The 16,795-nt window shown below is 55.2% G+C and overlaps 4 protein-coding genes across 4 annotated transcripts in view; 3 read left to right on the plus strand and 1 right to left on the minus strand.

Annotated features, from left to right (window-relative positions):
• Window positions 1-3,050: 3,050 nt before the first annotated feature.
• Window positions 3,051-9,931, plus strand: MED31 (mediator complex subunit 31). Its single transcript, XM_036078385.2, has 4 exons — window positions 3,051-3,187; window positions 3,974-4,051; window positions 4,338-4,434; window positions 9,487-9,931. The coding sequence occupies exons 1-4, from the start codon at window positions 3,160-3,162 to the stop codon at window positions 9,677-9,679; spliced, it is 396 nt and encodes a 131-aa protein (XP_035934278.1). The 5' UTR covers window positions 3,051-3,159; the 3' UTR covers window positions 9,680-9,931.
• Window positions 9,932-10,905: 974 nt separating this feature from the next.
• On the minus strand, window positions 10,906-12,803 carry TXNDC17 (thioredoxin domain containing 17). The gene is made up of 4 exons (XM_036078384.2): window positions 12,584-12,803; window positions 12,148-12,229; window positions 11,697-11,772; window positions 10,906-11,086 (listed from the first exon to the last, which is right to left on the minus strand). Exons 1-4 carry the CDS (start codon window positions 12,726-12,728, stop codon window positions 11,018-11,020), a joined length of 372 nt encoding a protein of 123 aa, XP_035934277.1. The 5' UTR covers window positions 12,729-12,803; the 3' UTR covers window positions 10,906-11,017.
• A 199-nt stretch (window positions 12,804-13,002) lies between these two features.
• KIAA0753 (KIAA0753 ortholog) overlaps window positions 13,003-16,795 on the plus strand; it is a 46,802-nt gene continuing 43,009 nt past the window's right edge. Inside the window, exon 1 of the mRNA XM_078067752.1 lies at window positions 13,003-13,143. The gene's annotated coding sequence lies outside the window, so the exon portion shown is untranslated. The remainder of the gene's footprint in view (window positions 13,144-16,795) is intronic.
• On the plus strand, window positions 13,392-16,649 carry LOC144380919 (uncharacterized). Its single transcript, XM_078066354.1, has one exon. It carries the CDS (start codon window positions 13,392-13,394, stop codon window positions 16,557-16,559), a length of 3,168 nt encoding a protein of 1,055 aa, XP_077922480.1. The 3' UTR covers window positions 16,560-16,649.

Below are 16,795 nucleotides of genomic sequence, written 5' to 3' on the forward strand. Positions count from 1 at the left end.
TAATACATTATCACCTTTGTAATAAAAGCATTAATAAGAAACACTGTTAAAGAAAAGTAACTACTTTGTTCATTAAAAACAACAACAACACTGATTAAGAGAGTGTTTGGATATAATGCACATGGTCTGTCATGTTAAAAAGAATTAGTAAGCTCACCAGAGACTAAATTCCAAAGCCTAATTATTAGTTTACAGCAGAAGTTTTATGAGTCAGAAGGCTTCCGGTAGCCTCTGGGGTTTTATAACAACCCCCTGGCCTGAGCCCCTGTTCCACTGGGCAGCCCAGGGCGCTGCCCCATAATTAAATGAATTTGCATGGGTAATGATTTAGTGCAGCCCAGGCTGGAGCATGTACTCCCCCTCACCATGAGGTCCCCCAGAATCAAGCTCACTTACACCCTCTAGATGAGACAGCCTGCCTTTCCTCTGGTGGTAAATATCCCGTAAGTATCCCATAAATATCCCTCCTAGCAAATCCTGCTAGGAGGTCAGGGGCTCCCCGCCCGGTGGACCATGCTCTAACCTTTTAAAGCTGCTAGAATCTTCAGAATTTTCAACCTTGGTACTACTGATATTTTGGGCTGAGTAATCCTTTTTTGTTCGGGGTGGGGTGGGGGCACGACCTGCGCATTGTAGGATGTTCAGCGGCATCCCCGGGCTCCACCCGCCAGATGCCAGTAGCCTCCACCCCCCACAGCCGTGACAAAAATATCTCCAGACTGCCAAGCGTCCCCTGCGGGCCAAAAGTGCCCAGGTGAGAGCCACTGTTAAGTTCAGAAGTTTTTCCACCATCCCACGAGAACCTGGGACTAGGACGATGAGCTGCTATCCATGCACCCCACACAAAAAAACAAAACCCAAGACATGGATGTTTAAGACCTTTCCCTAGTGAAAGCGAAGATTCGTCTACCATTTTAGTGCAAACTTTCTCCCTTGTTGGTGGCCACCAGAAGACTATGGACAAGGGAAATTTAGGCAGGTCCCTCTGCAGGGGTGGGGGGTGGGGGGAGAGGAGAAAAGGTGTTTAGCCAGGTGGTACTCTTTGAGGGACAACTTACATTCATTCATGTGGCATGAAACAAAGAGACTGGCAGGTGACAGTCCCATGGCTTTAAGTGCCATGTGTGAACCGATGACCCCTCATTTTATACCACTGGGGCTCAGCAGCTCCACGTGGGCATTTTATAGGCATCATCCCAGGACGTGGCAGTACCATGCACCAAACTGCTCAGGTCCAAACTTGCAAGTCCTTCTCGATTCTCCCATTCCTTTCCCTCACCTTCCACAGCCATCCGTCAGGTCAGCTCTGCTTCCAGAACACCTCCCTATCTGCTGTCTGGTCTCTAGCTCGCCCTCTGCCCCCTTAGTGTGAGCCACTGTCATCTCCTACCAGACCTCTCTTGCTCCCTACATCAGGGCTTCCCCGGCCTCACGCTACTTACATTTTGTTTGGGGAAGACGGCTGTCTTGTGCATTGTAAGATGTCCAGCAGCATCCCTGGGCTCCACCCACTAGACATCAGTTGTCACCACCACCCCTCAAATTGCAACAAAAATGTCTCCAGATATTGCTGAATGTCCCCTGGGGGACAAAATCGTCCCTGGTTGAGAACCACTGTCCTACATCCTGCACACAGAAAAACCAGGATATTTCTAAAAATGCATATTGCATCATGCCACTGCCCTGCTGAAAACCCTCCAATGTCTTCCCACCGACCTTATAAAACCCAGGCTCCTTCCTGTGGCTTCCAAGACCCTTTATAAACTTGCCTCCGCCTCCTTCTCCGACGTCCTCTCTGCTATGCCATGCTGTCCCTCACTGGCTCTGACCACAGTGGTCTTCTTTCTGTTCCTTGAACATTCCAAGCTTGCTTCCATCCACCCTTTGCACTGCTGTCCCTTCTGCCTAGCATGCACTCTAGATCCCTGCATGGCTCACTGTTCACCCACACAAACCTCAGGTCAAACGTCGCCTGATCAGCAAGGCCTTCCCTGACCCTTCTAGGTAAAGAGCCCCCCGCCTGGATTCTCTGTCACATGACCTGTGCTCAGCACAATAGAAAATGGTCTTTCCATCATTTGTCATCTGCCCCTTCACCAGACTGTGAGCTCCTGAGAGCCGGACCCTGTCTGCCTGGTCCACAGCCCAAGTGCCTGGCACAGAGTCCTCCCCTCCCCCTCCTGAGACCTGGGGTCAGGTTCCCTTCCAAGATTACTCTTCTTTATGTATGTCGTTGACCTTCATGCGTCACTTTTAACTACATCTGACCTATATTAAAACGTGTGGGGCTGGGGGTACCATGTACAGGGCTTAGCATACACAAAATAGCTGCTTGGCGTGAAACACAAAGGCCAATTAGTTAATTAATGGTTTGCGTCTTGCCCCTCGGCGTTTTCGGTCGGCGTGTAATCCTTCCACTGGTCACGATTTCGGCTTGTTCCCTGTCCCCAAAGTTTGGAGCCGGGAAGGTTGTTGGGGGGCCAACAGCCTCTGTATCCATCAATTCAACTGATGGAGTATCGCGGGCCTGAAAACCTCTAGTGCTGGCTTCGAGGAAAGGTGGTTCTCGGGGTCAACGGCAGGGCGGCCCCGGGTACAGCGCGGTGGACGGTGCTGGCCGAGTCCCGACCCCGCGGCCGGCGGGTCCCCGCACCTGCACCCCGGCCGAGGTGGGGGGCGGCCGTCTCCCGGCGGGTAGGCGCACCTGCGCCTGGGCCGCGGGGGTACCTCCGGGCAGGGGGCGGGTTCTCTGAGCGCTGCGGGGGGCTGCCCCCCACGGAAAGCACCCCCCCAGCAGGGGGGCGTGTCCGCGCTGCAGGCACTCCCCGAGGCGCTCGGGACCCCCGAGGCTACGTCACAGGGTAAGGAGTGACACCACCCCGGTTCCGTCACCGCAGGCACCAGGGGGAAGAGGCACGGTGGGCCTGCGGGGGCGGGAAGCCGGGTCAACACGTAAGGTTTCTGTTCCTCGGGCCCTAGGTGCGCCCAGCTCCGCCTCTCGCCCCTTGGGAGTCTGCGCGGGGCCGGTGGGCGGGGCCTGAGTGGGCCCGCCCCGCCCCGCATCCCACACTGCCCCGCGACAGGAAGAGGGGCCGCGGCTTCCGGAACTTCCGGGCGGTTGCTGGTTGGGGTGGTGGTGGCTTCGCGCCTTTGCTCGCGATGGCCGCGGCCGTCGCTATGGAGACAGGTAAGTAGCGCCCGGAGCCCTCGCAAGCACAGCTACCCCGGGCCAGACACCTCCTCCAGCTTCCCCGGGCTTCCTGCCCGCGTAACTCCGGCGGGGCTCCTGTCCGCGGCTCCCTCCTCCTCACCTGCCGCGCAGACGCCGACCCCTCCTGGCCTCCCGAACCCCCGGCTCCCCGGCCACCCGGCCCCGACCCCCTGACCTCCCGAACCCCAGGTCCCTGGCCCCCCGGCCAGACCCCAGCGGGAGGGCGCGATCCTGACCCGCCTCCTCTGGCCGGTTTTCTGCGTCCCGGAGGAACTTGCTTAGGTTTGAATTGTCCCCAGGCTGTGTGCCGTTCTGCCTGTGACATTTCTTGCGGAGGCGCACGCCCGGCGACGCTTGCGCACCTTGCCTTCTAGACGTTTTCCTGATGGACGTAGCACTCAGTTGTCGCAGCGCGGGAAGGCACGGTTCTTACAGCCTTCCCGCATTGGTCACACTCTGGAGACCTCGGGCAGGGGCTCCCAGGGGCGAATACCCCGCCCTGTGGGTGCACCTGTGTCCTCTGACGACTTCTCTTTAGAAAAGCTTCTAACGTGGCCTCATGAATCAGGGCTCTGCTTCCCTAGACGTGCAAGGAAGGGTTATCTCCTCCCACACCCAGCTTAGGAAAACCGCCCCATGCCTGAATTTATGCAGAAATACGCCTCGGCAATACTCGTCTCTTTACTGTCGTTTTCTTCCTACAAACCAGGATCGTAGATAGTGACCTTTATTTTGGGTGATTTTTGCCATCTTCCCTCCTAGATGATGCTGGAAATCGACTTCGGTTTCAGTTGGAGCTGGAATTTGTGCAGTGCTTAGCCAACCCCAATTACCTTAACTGTAAGTTGTTGAGCACGTTACTGAATTGGGTAGCTTTTAGTGATCTCTGACGGAAGAATTGCAATTCCTAATAATATCTATTTTTATATATACTCAGTCCAGTGAAATGACTGCCACACTTACATGGGAACGTGTGTGTGTTGAACAGACTGGGGCTTATGTTTTGAATTCAGTGTGTGTCGGTGGTGGGGAAGTTATCTGACCAGATGCTTTATGTTAGGAGTCACAAATCAGTAGTCCGAGGATTGGTTTGCTCTACAGATTTTTTTTTTTTTATGCCTTTCAGTTCTTGCCCAAAGAGGTTACTTCAAAGACAAAGCTTTTGTTAATTATCTTAAGTACTTGCTTTACTGGAAAGAACCAGAATATGCCAAGTATCTAAAGTAAGTTTAATTTTTATAGTCCTAAATATATGTATAGTTTATTATATTTCAAAACATTGATATTTAACAGATTTTCTCATTTTATGTTAGAAAAAATATGTTTTGAATCTCTCCACTTCTTTCAGTTGCCTCCACCTTAATACAAGACATTCTCATCTCCAACTTGGATTATTGCGGTGTCCACTCCCTGGTTATCCCTGCTTCTGCTCTTTCCTTCCTCCTGGGTCCACCCTCCCCCAAGCCAAACCAAGCAAAACAGTTTTCTACACAGAAGCCAACTTGATCTTTCAAAAGTGTAAATTATGACGTGACCCTTTCTTGCTTAGAACCTTTCAATGGCTTCCCATTGCGTGCAGAACAAAGTCCTATCTCTTTTCTTGGACTAAAGCCCTGTATGATCTGGCTTTGTTTTTTGACTTTATCTTAAAATGTGTGTGGCTGGGGCTACCATGTACAAAGGTTAGCATAAACAAAATAGCTGCTTGGTTTGAAACACAAAGGCCAATTAGTTAATTACTTTATTTCACTGGGTTTCTGACCCTAACGAACCCACAATCTGTAGATGAAGTGGTATTGCCTGAGGCTGAAAATTAAAGAACATGGGGTACTTACAAGGAAGATTTTCTGGAAGAAGTGACCTCACCTGACTCTTAATACAGGCATGCCTCAGATATTGTGGGTTTGCTTCCAGACCACTGCAATAGGGTGACTATTGCAATAAATTGAGCCAAATGAATTTTTTGGTTTTCCGGTACATTTAAAAGTTAACACTATACTGCAGGCTATTAAGTGTGCAATAGTATTAAGTCAAAAAAAAGGGTACATACCTCAATTTAAAAATATTGTTAAAAAAATGCTAACCATAGTCTGAGCTTTTAGGGAGTCATGGTCACAGATCACCATAACAAATATAATAATAATAAAAAGTTTGCAATGTGAGAATTATCAAAATGTGACACAGACCTGAAGTGAGCAGGTGTGGTTGGAAAAATGGTGCCTGCAGACTTGCTCGATGAAGGGCTGCCACAAACCTTTAATTTGTAAACGGAAAATCCAAAAAGCAAAACCAACTCGGTGTGTCTGCAGCTGCGGGCCTCCTGTGGGCCCAGCACTGTACTTCCTTAAACCTTGAACTCTCAGCTCTTCTTTGCCTTAAGTCGGTAGTCAGAAAGCAATAGTGAAACTTCTTGTCTTTTTTTTTTAAACCATGTTTGATAGGAAAATGAATCAAACTTGTCCTTTATTCAAGCCACTTTTTTGGTCTGTGTCAACTGATTCACAAAGCCCACATCGTTCTGCCTGGAGGACCCTTTGCACCCGTACTCGTCCTTTATAAACAGTCACTCATTTAATAATCCAGAGAAAAGACTTTTTATTAGGTGTTGTGTGTATGTGGACTTGGCGACTCCGTGTGGACACGGGGCCTCAGGCACGGTCAAACATCTCCCCCACAGCGTTGCTGGGTTGGCCGTCTACACTCTGGAGCGGACCAGGTGAGCACCTGTTGCTCTATTCAGGGACAGCCCGATTCCACCGTTTGCTGGATGCTGGAAAGTTTGTCCTTATTTTGGGATAGAATATATATCCCCGTGTAGCTTCAACCCATGTTTCCGGTTTTGTCCCTGAATTAATCTGGAACCAGTCTGTGCCCTCTGGAGGCAGCTGCCCTTCCGATGTTCACGTTCAGGAGAGGTTGCAGGTTAACCCCTGTGGGCATTTAGTCTGTACAGGGTTTGTTTGTGTAGTAGTCGCCACCATTGAAAGATTGGGAAGTCTCTTACAATGATCCGAACTCTGGAAAAGCCGAGAACTGCAGGTCCTCGTGCTTCCGTCAGCGCCTGCCTGGTCTGAGGGGCAGCCACCGCGCGCAGACATCTGCTCCAGCAGGAGCCGGCACCCGCACCTGTAGGGGGCTGCTTCTATCTGCTCTTCTCAGCCCCCTTCAGCCACTTCTCGGGTGCCCTTCTTTGGATGTTTTGCAATTGTGCCTTCCACTGTTCAGCCAAGAACTAAACACAGGCCTTCAGATGTGGTCAGGGTGTGCTGGAGCAGATCCTTTCTTTCCTTCATGTGGGCATTACCCTTGGGTAAGTGTAACTTGAGTTTATGTTACTTTTTTGTTGCAGGGGGGTGGGGGGGAAGGGGCAGGGATGCACATTGCTGACTTACTGAGAATTTTATGTTCACTTGAACCCTTCAGTTCTTCATCAGTGCTGTTAACGGAGTTCTCCATTTATGTCTGTCTGACTTTTTAAAAATTTAAATGCAGAACTTTCCTTCTGTATTTTTTTTATTTTCTCTTGTTGGTTAATGCTGTAATTGTAGCTGATCAAAATATTTATCAATTCTTCTTATTCTGTCATTTAATGTATTCTGAGCATTGTCTTTTCCAGGTTTGAGAAATGGTCACTGCATGTCTAAATTCCGTTTATTGACTCAATGCCACTTCAGACCATTCTCTTGGTTGTCACATTAGTTTACAGACGATGAAGCTAAACCTGAGAGAGGCTGAGTACCTTGTACAAAGGCCCCCAGCTATTGCGTGGCAGAGCTGGTATTCAAACCCGGGTGTTTTTGTTTGTTTGTTTTAAGAGAGGAGCAGGGGAGAAATGGGCAGAGGGGGAGAGAGAATCTTAACCAGACTCCATGCCCAGCGTGGAGGCCAACACGGGGCTCCGTGCCCCGACCCTGAGATCAGCACCTGAGCCAAAATCAAGAGTCGGATGCTTAACTGACTGAGCCACCCCGGTGCCCCTCAAACCCAGGTCTTTTTAACTACCAGTGCCCGCATGGAAAGGGAAGAGCCACGTCAGGTGTGAGCAGGGCATTTCAGGCGTAGCTCCCGAAAGCTACAAGCAACTGTATCTTTGGAGTGTAGATAGCGCACCTTTATTATTTTGGAAGGACGGCCTTGGTACCGGGCCCTGCTACGCAGTGTGGTCCTCAGGCCAGCATCTTGCTGTCACTGGGGAGCTCATTTAGAAATGCATCGCTCAGGCCCCACCCGGACCTACTAAGTCACACTCTGCATTTAAGAAGTGAGTCATGAGCCCATCCTGTTTTCATACTTTAGCCATTTGTATACTTCATAGTTTTGGCTCTCTGTGCTCTCTATAGAAGTTTTTTAATGAATTCACTTAGATTTCATGTCTTTTCTATTTGAAATAATGTCACTTAGAAAATAGCTGGAAAAGGGACGCCTGGGTGGCTCAGTCGGTTAAGCAGCTGGCTTGGGCTCAGGTCATGATCCCAGGGTGTTGGGATCGAGTTCCGCATCAGGCGCCCTGCTCAGTGGGGAGCCTGCTTCTCCCTCTGCCTGCCCCTCCCCCTGCTTGTGCTGTTTCTGTCTCTGACAATTTAAATAAAAAAACAAAAAAACAAAAAAAAAACTGGAAAAATAAAGAGAATTCCTATATATTCTTCACCCAGGTATTGTAAATGTTCACATCTTCCTGGGAACATTAACATTAATATATTACCTAGTCTACAGACCTCATTCTGATTTTGTCCACTGGCTCATTAATGTCCTGTGTCTGGGACAGGATCCAGTCTAGGCCACTATGCTACGTTTTGTCTTTGTGTCTTCTTAGTCTTTAATCTGAGTTTCTTGATGCTCCCCCCCGCCCCCCTTCCCCGATGACTGTGACCCAGAAGTGATATTGTAGGCTTCTTGGTATATCCCATCAGGAGTAGTAGTCAGTTTGACCTACTACTGGTGATAATTTTGATCGCTTGGTTGAGGTGTGGCTGCCAGGTTTCTCCATATCAAGTTACTAGTTTTTCTTTGTATTTAGTAAGTATCTTGTGAGGAAATACTTTGAGACTATGTAAATACTTTGTTTCTTATCATACTTTTACCCACTAATTTTAGCATCTATTGATACCTGCCTGAAACAATTTTTACTGTGATTTTCTAGCATTCTTTCTACATTTATTAGTTGTAATTTAGGTGTAAGGAAGAAACATTCTCTTATTCCCTATTTATTTATTCATTTACAAGAGTTACATCAGCATGGACTCTTGGATTCTTATTTTTGTTTTCTGGATTATAATTATGTGTTTTCTTGCTCTAATGATTCCAGGTTTGGCCATTAGGAGCCCCTTCAGATTGGCTCCTGAGTACTTGGGACATACCCCATAGTTTTTTTGAGCACTTTACTTTTTGGCACTACCTAATGTTCCCAGCTCACCTTGTACTTTCCCTGCCTTAGCCCTGCAGTCAGCCATTTCCCCCGAGGAGCTCTGGAAAGTGCTACTGAAAATCCATGATCTGGGCGCTGAGTGTGCTTGTTGGTACTACAGTCATTTCTTCTAGGCCCTCTTCGCACACACAGCCAAGAAGGGGTGTGTGTGTTTGTGTGTGTATACACTGTGTCTACTTCTAATCCTTGTCTGTTTCTGTGTGTCTGTGTGAAAAGCAGCCAGGGCTTCATGCTGATGTTTTCAGCTGTAGTTCCATAACGTGGTCCATTCCAGCCTCCCCCCATCCTTGTAACTCCTCTTCTGATAGTTGGAAACTTGGCTCTCTTTACAGTGTATTTACTGACACGGTTGCTCAATCTTAGAGTATATGTGAAGTAAGTCCTTGTGGAAGACTAGAACACAGTATCGTGCATAGTTCTTTGTAAAACGGACTCAATTTTAAATAAAAGTTGTCTTTATCACTATTGATGGAAAACCAGTAGTTATCAGTTAAACAGATAATTTCTAAAGTTAAAAAGTGTTCATGTTCCTCACCTTGGACACCACTAGAATAGCATGGTTTGCCCCCAAAGTTTGACTCTACTTGCCAGTTACTGTGTGGTCTTGGGCAGGTTATTTAATCTTTCTGAACTTAAGTTTTTTCACTGTTGAAAATGTTGCTTCCTGCTGACTTGGGTGACCGGCTTCCCTGCAGAAGCAGGAGACATAGAACCCTGTGCTACCAAAGTGAGCCGAGTTAGTGTTCTAGAAATGGTAGGCCACCAGATGGTTTTGAGTGGGTGACTGGACTGCAGCTTGGCGTTGCCGACCGAAGTCAGGTTGATGACTAACCTGTCACCCTAACCCCAGGTACCCCCAGTGTCTGCACATGTTAGAGCTGCTGCAGTACGAACACTTCCGCAAGGAGCTGGTGAACGCGCAGTGTGCCAAGTTCATCGACGAGCAGCAGATCCTGCACTGGCAGCACTACTCCCGGAAGCGGATGCGCCTCCAGCAAGCACTGGCCGAGCAGCAGCAGCAGAACAACGCGGCGGGGAAGTGACGCGCCCCGCTGGGGCCGCACGGGCTCTTCGGGCACGGACGGAGCGCGCCGAACAGCGAGCACGGACTCCGGCTCCCTCTGCGCGGGCGGCCCCGGAGCCTTGCGTGCGCGGTTTCCTGCGGCCAGCTCCGTCCTGGTCAGAGGTTACTTCTGTCAGACCACAACTGTGGTACTCGGGTTTCCCTGTGGATTCGTAAGTTATTATTAGTACTTCACCGACTGAATAAAAGCAGAAACGTTAGCTACTCTAAACCAATTTAAGGCTGCAGTGGGGGATGGGGTACGGGGAGGGCCACCAAATGTCCCAAACCCCAAGCCTAGCTCTGTTCCTCACGTACGGTGGGGCCTGGGCAAGTCTGTCTCCTCCGACCTTCCTGTCCCTCAGATGAGCTACCCTACCCCTCTTACCTACAGGATGAGAAGGGAGTCCGTGATTTCCTTAAGTCAGAGAGCAGGACCTGCAGGAAGGACTTACCTGGAAAACCCCTTGCTGTGCAAGAGGGCTTCAAGGAACGGTCGTCGGTAGGTCACTGACCTGGTGATGGCAGGGAGAAGATGGATGATTAACTTCTACCTGGACTCTTGATCTTGGACTAGAATAAAGATGAGGAGCCTCAAGGATGTGCCATCATCCGGCACCGCGAACAAGTACATGGCAGGTGCTACGGTACGGGCATCATCCCGTTCACGCTTCCCGTGCACAACCAGCCCTGTCCGTAAAGGAGGAAACTGAGGTCTAGACGTTAGCAAACTTGTCTGCGGTTACACAGCTAGGACCTGGTGATCAGTGCCCCCGACTCACAGGCTGGGGCTCTTGCCACCACTAGGTTCTGTGGGCTCTGACCTCTCTGCCGCCGGCCTCTCCAGAGTAGTGGAGCACATGCGACAGTGGACTGCACTGCTGTGCAGGGGCTGGACTGGATGTGCTCTGCTCTCCACTGGTTAGGGCACTTTCTACATTCTGAAGCCAAAGAAGATGCTTTAGGAAGAACAATTTGTGGCATTTAAGGTAAAAGATCCTAACTCCTTTGGACATTTGGAACTCACTCTCTGCACTGGTAGGGACTTTGAGGTACTTCTATCCCCTCCAGTAATACACGCCCTTGTGCTATTACTGTTCCCCCTGAAGACCTACCTTACCTCTATCTTAGATTCCCATATATCACAAGCAAACTGAAGGGTTCGTGGGCATTTTAAAAGCACTTTCGATTTAGACGTAAACCAGGTTTTTTTTTAATCATTATTTATTTATTGCTAACATGAATTCAAAAAAAGTATGCAATTGCCTTTATACTAGAGGAAATCAGGAAATCCAGACACAGTTGCCATCATCAAATCTTAATCTTCAGAGAACAACATCTGCACGAGGCTGGCCTGAAGACACTCAGATTCCACCAGTTTTTGAGGCTGTAAAAGAAGAACGGTCCAATCTTAACCCACGGCTACAAAAATGGTATTAGGAGGCAAAGTGGTGTTCTGCCTTGAGTGACATACATCTTACAACAGAAAAATTATGCCATTCAAAAACTATCAACTAGTTGTAACAAGTCTTAGGAAACAGTTAAGCTATTTGCCTGAAGATGAATCACTAAAATACTTGGCTCTGCAGACTAAAATGAGAGACGGCAAGCCCAGTGCCATTCCCTTCCCCCCGGGTCTTTAATTTAGAATCCCAGGGCCGTGGCTAACCTAGAGGAGGTACCCTTTCTTTTCGACCAGAATTCTGGATTAAGTGGAAAACAACTGCTAGTATGGTCAGGAATGATGTGTAAACTAGCTTCCTTGAGCTGTGCTTACAGAATTTTGAAACGGAGTGGCTTTTAGAAAGCATGAAAAAGACCTAATATTTAGATATCTGCATTATTGATAGTTTATTGGGATTGGCCATAGGGATGGACATCCAAGTTGTGTATTTTTAATGCACTCTGAACACCAACGTGGTATTTGGCATGAAATGTCAGGGTCTTTTCTGACGGGTGAGCTGCGGCCCCAGCACGATGAGAAGGAAGACGCTTACCGTCCCATACTTAAGTAGTGTAGGCACTGCCGTCACCTTCAGGTTTTTTCTGAAGTCATTATTCGGATCCTTCCAACTGTTTTGAAAAGAAAAGGTGATCGTCGTTTCTCACAGATAATACTCGATATATTCCTACATTTAGTCTTTTAGTAATCATTGTTTTTGTCGTAAACGTTTATTGAACGCTTGAGGACTATGACTTTGTGACTCTGCAGTTTTCCTTTCGAGCCTGACTACGATATAAAGTACATGTAAAGACAGTTAAGTTCTGAACTAATACCAGGCCAACTTTATTGAATTACCCATAACACAAGTGGCTAAATACAGTAACTCCCAGTGGCTTGCCTTACCCGCCTATGCTGAGAAGGGAGAACCTTTGTCCCGAGGCCCTTCCCGCCTAAGTGGCACGTCTAGTGCATGCCTGGGAAACCAGGACTACACGGGCACTTACTAGGGTTTCTCTCCCACTTGGCAGTAGATGAACACACATCCTTCACTGATATGCTTCAGCCCCTCTCGTACGACCGGTTCGGCTTAAAACAAAAAGACAAAATAATGGCATATCCGCGGTGGAAGCTGGCCCGGAGAAGCCGCGTCTGGGTCAGTCCGCAGCCCTTCACCGGCAGGCAGCGGAGGGGGTCGATGCGGGCCATGCTGACCCACCGGCCCCGGGAAAACGCCTCTCGCGCCGCGGCAGCGAGCATGCTGGGGGCCTGGGCTGGTGCCTGGGCTCGAGCAGGAGCGCACGGGGAGCCGGCTGGGAACGGGAGGCGAGCCGCCCCGCGCGCTGGACGCCCTCGTCCGCCCTCGTCCGCCCTCCCCTGCCCTCCCCTCCCCCGCCCAGGCCGCGGCCTGGCCGGGCAGCAGCTCCCCGAGCGCCGCCTCACCGTGCACGCAGTCGGGGCACCAGCTCTTCCCCCCGGCGTCCTTAGAGCCGGTGAAGTAGGCGAAGATGGTCTTGTCGTGGTGCTGCTCCACGGCCCGGCGGAACTCCTCGAAGCCGGACACGCTCACCTCCTCGCAGCCCGCCATCGGGAGGGCTCGCCGCGCTCGGCCGTCCGGGGACCCTGGAGGCGCGGCCGCGGGGCGGGGCCCCGAGCTGGGCGGGGCGCGGCTGCTTCCGCCGGGACTCCGCGGCGCTACGGGAGCCTGGGGCGGCCATAGCGCGCCCGCGCCGCCTTCCTGCGCTCGCTGCTTCTTGCTCTTCCCGCCGGCGCCGCGCAGACAGTCGAGCTTCTGCCCTAGCGGCCCCGGCCCCGGCCCCGGCCCCATGTGCGCTGGCTGCCAAGCCCGCCGCCGCGCAGCCCCGGGACCCCCAGCCCCGGGACCCCTAACGGCTCCCAGGCCGCCCTGCGCCCGTTGCTATGGCGACCGGGCGAGCGGCCGGAAGCGCGGCCTAGCCGGTCCCCCTCCCGCTTCCCGGTAGCCGCGCCGCGCCCCGGGCCAGGTGGGCTCGGGCCGGGGCTGGGGGGATTCTGGGAAGCCGCGCCGGGAGCCGAGGACCCGGGGCCCAGGAGACCCTGAGCCGGGCCGCCCCCTTCACTCGCGCTCCTGCCGCGGCCGGGGGGCGCCGGGGGGGCGCGGGCGGGGGGCCGGGCGGGGGTCGGGCCGCGGCGGCCGGAGCGCGGAGCGCGTGCGTGCGTGTGTGCGGCGGCCTCGGCGGCGGGCGGGGAAGGCGCGCGCGGCCCTGCAGCCATGAGCGGGGCGGCCGGCCGCTGCGTGGGGCCCAGCCGGCCGGGGCGTGGGCGCGGGCGGCCGTGGGGCAAGAGGTGCGCCGCGGGGACGCCCCGAGGTCGGGGAGCCGGGCGCCGGCCGCCCGGCGCGGCCTGGGAGACGCGCTGTGTGAGCGCAGACCGGCTGCGGGACCGTCGGCGGCCGCGGGGGAGAAGGGCCGAGGCCGGGGCCGGGGCCGCGGGCGCGAGCGAGCCGGGGGCTTCGGGGACCCCTGGCGCTGCAGGCCCGGTTGAGGCGGCGGGGGACCCTGGGGCCGTGTGGGTGGACGGGGCTGTGGGGCAGCCCCAGGTGGTGGGGCCCGTCGGGTCAGTGTGGGTGACCGGCAGCGGGGGGGAGGAGGAGGGGGCGCTGTCTCCGAGTCCCCGGGGCTGTGAGCGCAAAGGCCGCCCGGGCTCCACGGGGCACGAGAGCATTCTGGAGCTGTGGCTGAGGGTGCAGGCTATGAGGGCAGCGTCGGGCTGTGGGGAAGGAAGCAGGGTGGAGCTCCACCCGGTGCCTGCAGGGGAGGGCCCGGTTGAAAGGGGTGTCCCCGGCCGGCCTTCCTGGGTAGAGACGAGCCGGGCTGGCCTCACAGGACCCTGGGTGAAAGGACAGGCCAGGGCAGCCCCCGGGGCCCCAGGAGGATCTGCAGCTATGGGGCTCGGGGCAGCTTGTGGGATGGCCTCGGGCTTGTGTGGGCAGGGACAGGCCGTGGGCCTGCTTTCTGGGGGTGTGCCTGCGGCCCTGGGGACAAGTTCCGGGATTATCCCCTACCTGCTGGGGAGAGGACAGGCTTTGGGGGTGCCCGGAGCCATGGGGTGGCCTGAGGCTGTGCAGAGAGAGATGGGCTGTGGGGCCGCTCCGGGTGTGTGGGACAGGGACCAGCCGGTGCAGGTGCCGGGGGCGCTGGTCCGAGAGGCGGTCTGTGGGGACACCGCGGGCCTGTGGGGAAGGGGACAGGCTGCGAGGATGCCCGATGCTGTGGGGGCACCCAGAGGCACGGAGGAGGAAGCGACCTCTGTGAGTGCCCTGGGCATGTGGTGGAGGAGGCGGGCTGTGGAGGGGGTGGGCTCTGGCGGTGTTCCTGGCCTATGGGGTGCAGCACAGCCTGTGGGGGTGCCTTGTGCTGTTGAAGAGGAAGCCAGATGTGGGGCTGACGCAGGATTCAGGGAAAGGGGGCAGAGCGTGTGGGTAGAGACTGGGTCTGGAGGTGACCCGGGGTCATGGGCAGCCACACAGACCACAGAGGTAGGTGGCCGTGATGAGCAGGAGGTAGGGTCTGGGGGTGCCCCAGGCCTGTGGGGCATGGGGCCGGGAATGGGAGTACCTCTGGCTCTGGGGAAGGAGACAGGCTGTGGGAACCTCCCGGGTCTGTGGGCGACCGAGCAGCCTGTGGGGGTGTCCCAGGCTGCGGTGGTGCCACCAGGAGCCCTGGGAGAACAGGTGAGCTACGGAGGTCTCCCCGGCCCGTGGGAGAGGCAGCAGGCTCTGGGGGTGCCTCTGGCCGATGCGGTGGCAGGGCTTGTTGGGGAGGACACAAGCTGCGGGCACGTCGTGAGCCTGTGGGAGGGGAGGCTGGCCGTGGGGGAGCAAGAGGCCCTGGTGCCTACAGCCTTAGGGGTGACCGGGCCTGCAGATCGGGAGGCCGGCTGTGGCGACGGGTCCTGTGTGTGCAGAAGGAGACAGGCTGTGGGGTGGCCTGAGCCAGAGGGGATGCCCAAGGCCACGGTTTTGCCCAAGCACAGGTGTGCCCCGGCAGGGGTCCCCCCAGCAGCGGGTACGCCCGGGCCTGGAAGGGTGCCTGCCGCGGTGTGGGTGTCTGGCCCTGTGTGTCAGGAAGGCAGCTCCAGAGATGTCTTGAACCTGTGGGAAAGGATCCGAAGCGCCACAGTGCCCGTGGCTGCAGGGGTCCCCGCGGCCCCCGAGGAGCTGTGGTCTGTGCATGAGGACACTGGCTCTGCAGCTTTCCCCGGATCGTGGGGAAGGAGACAGGCTGTCGGGGTTCCTGAAGCGCCTGGGCTTGTAGGGGAGGAGACAGACCCCGGGGGTGTCCCGAGATCTTGGGGAAGGAGACCGAGCGCCAGGGCGCCCGGGGCTGCCGAGGTGCCCACGGCTGCCAGGGTGCCCGGTCCTCTGGGGTCGGAGGCCGGCTCTGGGGGTTTCTCAGGCTTGCCGGGAAGAAGGCAGACCTCAGGGGTGTCCACAGCTGGCGGGGTGCCCGTGGCCCCCAGGACACCTAGGCCTGTCCCGGAAGAGTCTGCGCCTGGAGGTGTTGCAGGCCTGTGGGGGGAGAGGGAGACAGCACGAGGACCAGCAGACGCCTGGGCTCCCCCAAGGTTGGGGGTGCCCAGCACCGCCAGGATGCCCGCGCTCACGGGGGAAAGGCTGGGCCCCGGGGGCCCCTCAGGCTTGTTGGGAGGGAGATGGACGGCTGAGATGCCCGCGGCTGCGGGCCTCTCCGTGGCTGTGGGGGCCTCTGGGCCGACGGTGGCTGATGCCGGCTCTGGGGACGCTTCAGGTGTGTGGGGACAGAGACCGGTGACGGAGGTGCCCACTGCTGCCGGGGCTGCAGGACCTGCTGCCGGGGCAAGTGGTTCCGACGGTGTCTCAGGCCCGTGGAGAAGGAGAGCCAGCGGACCGGCCGCTGAGTCCCTGCGGGTGCCTGTGTCTCTGGGGGTGCTCGCGGCTGTAGGGGTTCCCACGGCGGGGCACGCGCCTGCCGCGGTGTGGGTGACCGGGTGTACGGGGGAAGAAACGGCTGCGGCTGCCTCAGGCCTCCCCGCGTTGAGGAGACAGTCCCTGGAGGGAGCTTCGGGGGCGGGGGCGGGAGGCCTGAGTCTGGAGCTGACGGTGGGGAGCCAGGCGGGGGGGCTGCCTCGCACCCACGGCTGCGGGACCAGGTCGTGGAGCTGCCCGAGGCCTGGCGGGGGAGAGGCCGACCAGGAGAGCTTGTGCGCCGTGTCAGGGCCCAGAACCGCCGTGGGGGCACCCCCGGGTTCAAGGCCGGAAACAGGCATGGGCCGGTTCAGGGATCACCGGCAGCAGAGTGGGGGGGGGCAGGCCGGCGGAGCGTCTGGAGCTCGGGGGAGGGGGAGCCCTCTGGGAGAGCACCGTGTGGGGGAGGACAGGTTGAGGGGAGCCTTCCAGTAGTATGTTAGGGAGCAAGTGGGGGGGTCCTGGGCTCTGTGGGAGGGGACAGGTTGGGGGGAGGTGTGGCCTGGGTTATGGACCAAGACACAGGTTGTAGCGGTGTCTCAAGATCAGGGAGAGAGGCTTCGTAGCGATGTCCTAGGGGATGTTGGGTGACAAACTGGGTTTCCTGGAGCAGTGGGGTGGGGACAGGTTGCAAAGAGAGGGGTGTCCCAGGCATTTGTACAGGGGGACAG

This window comes from Halichoerus grypus, chromosome 2 (genome assembly GCF_964656455.1).
Source record: "Halichoerus grypus chromosome 2, mHalGry1.hap1.1, whole genome shotgun sequence".
NCBI lineage: Eukaryota > Metazoa > Chordata > Mammalia > Carnivora > Phocidae > Halichoerus > Halichoerus grypus.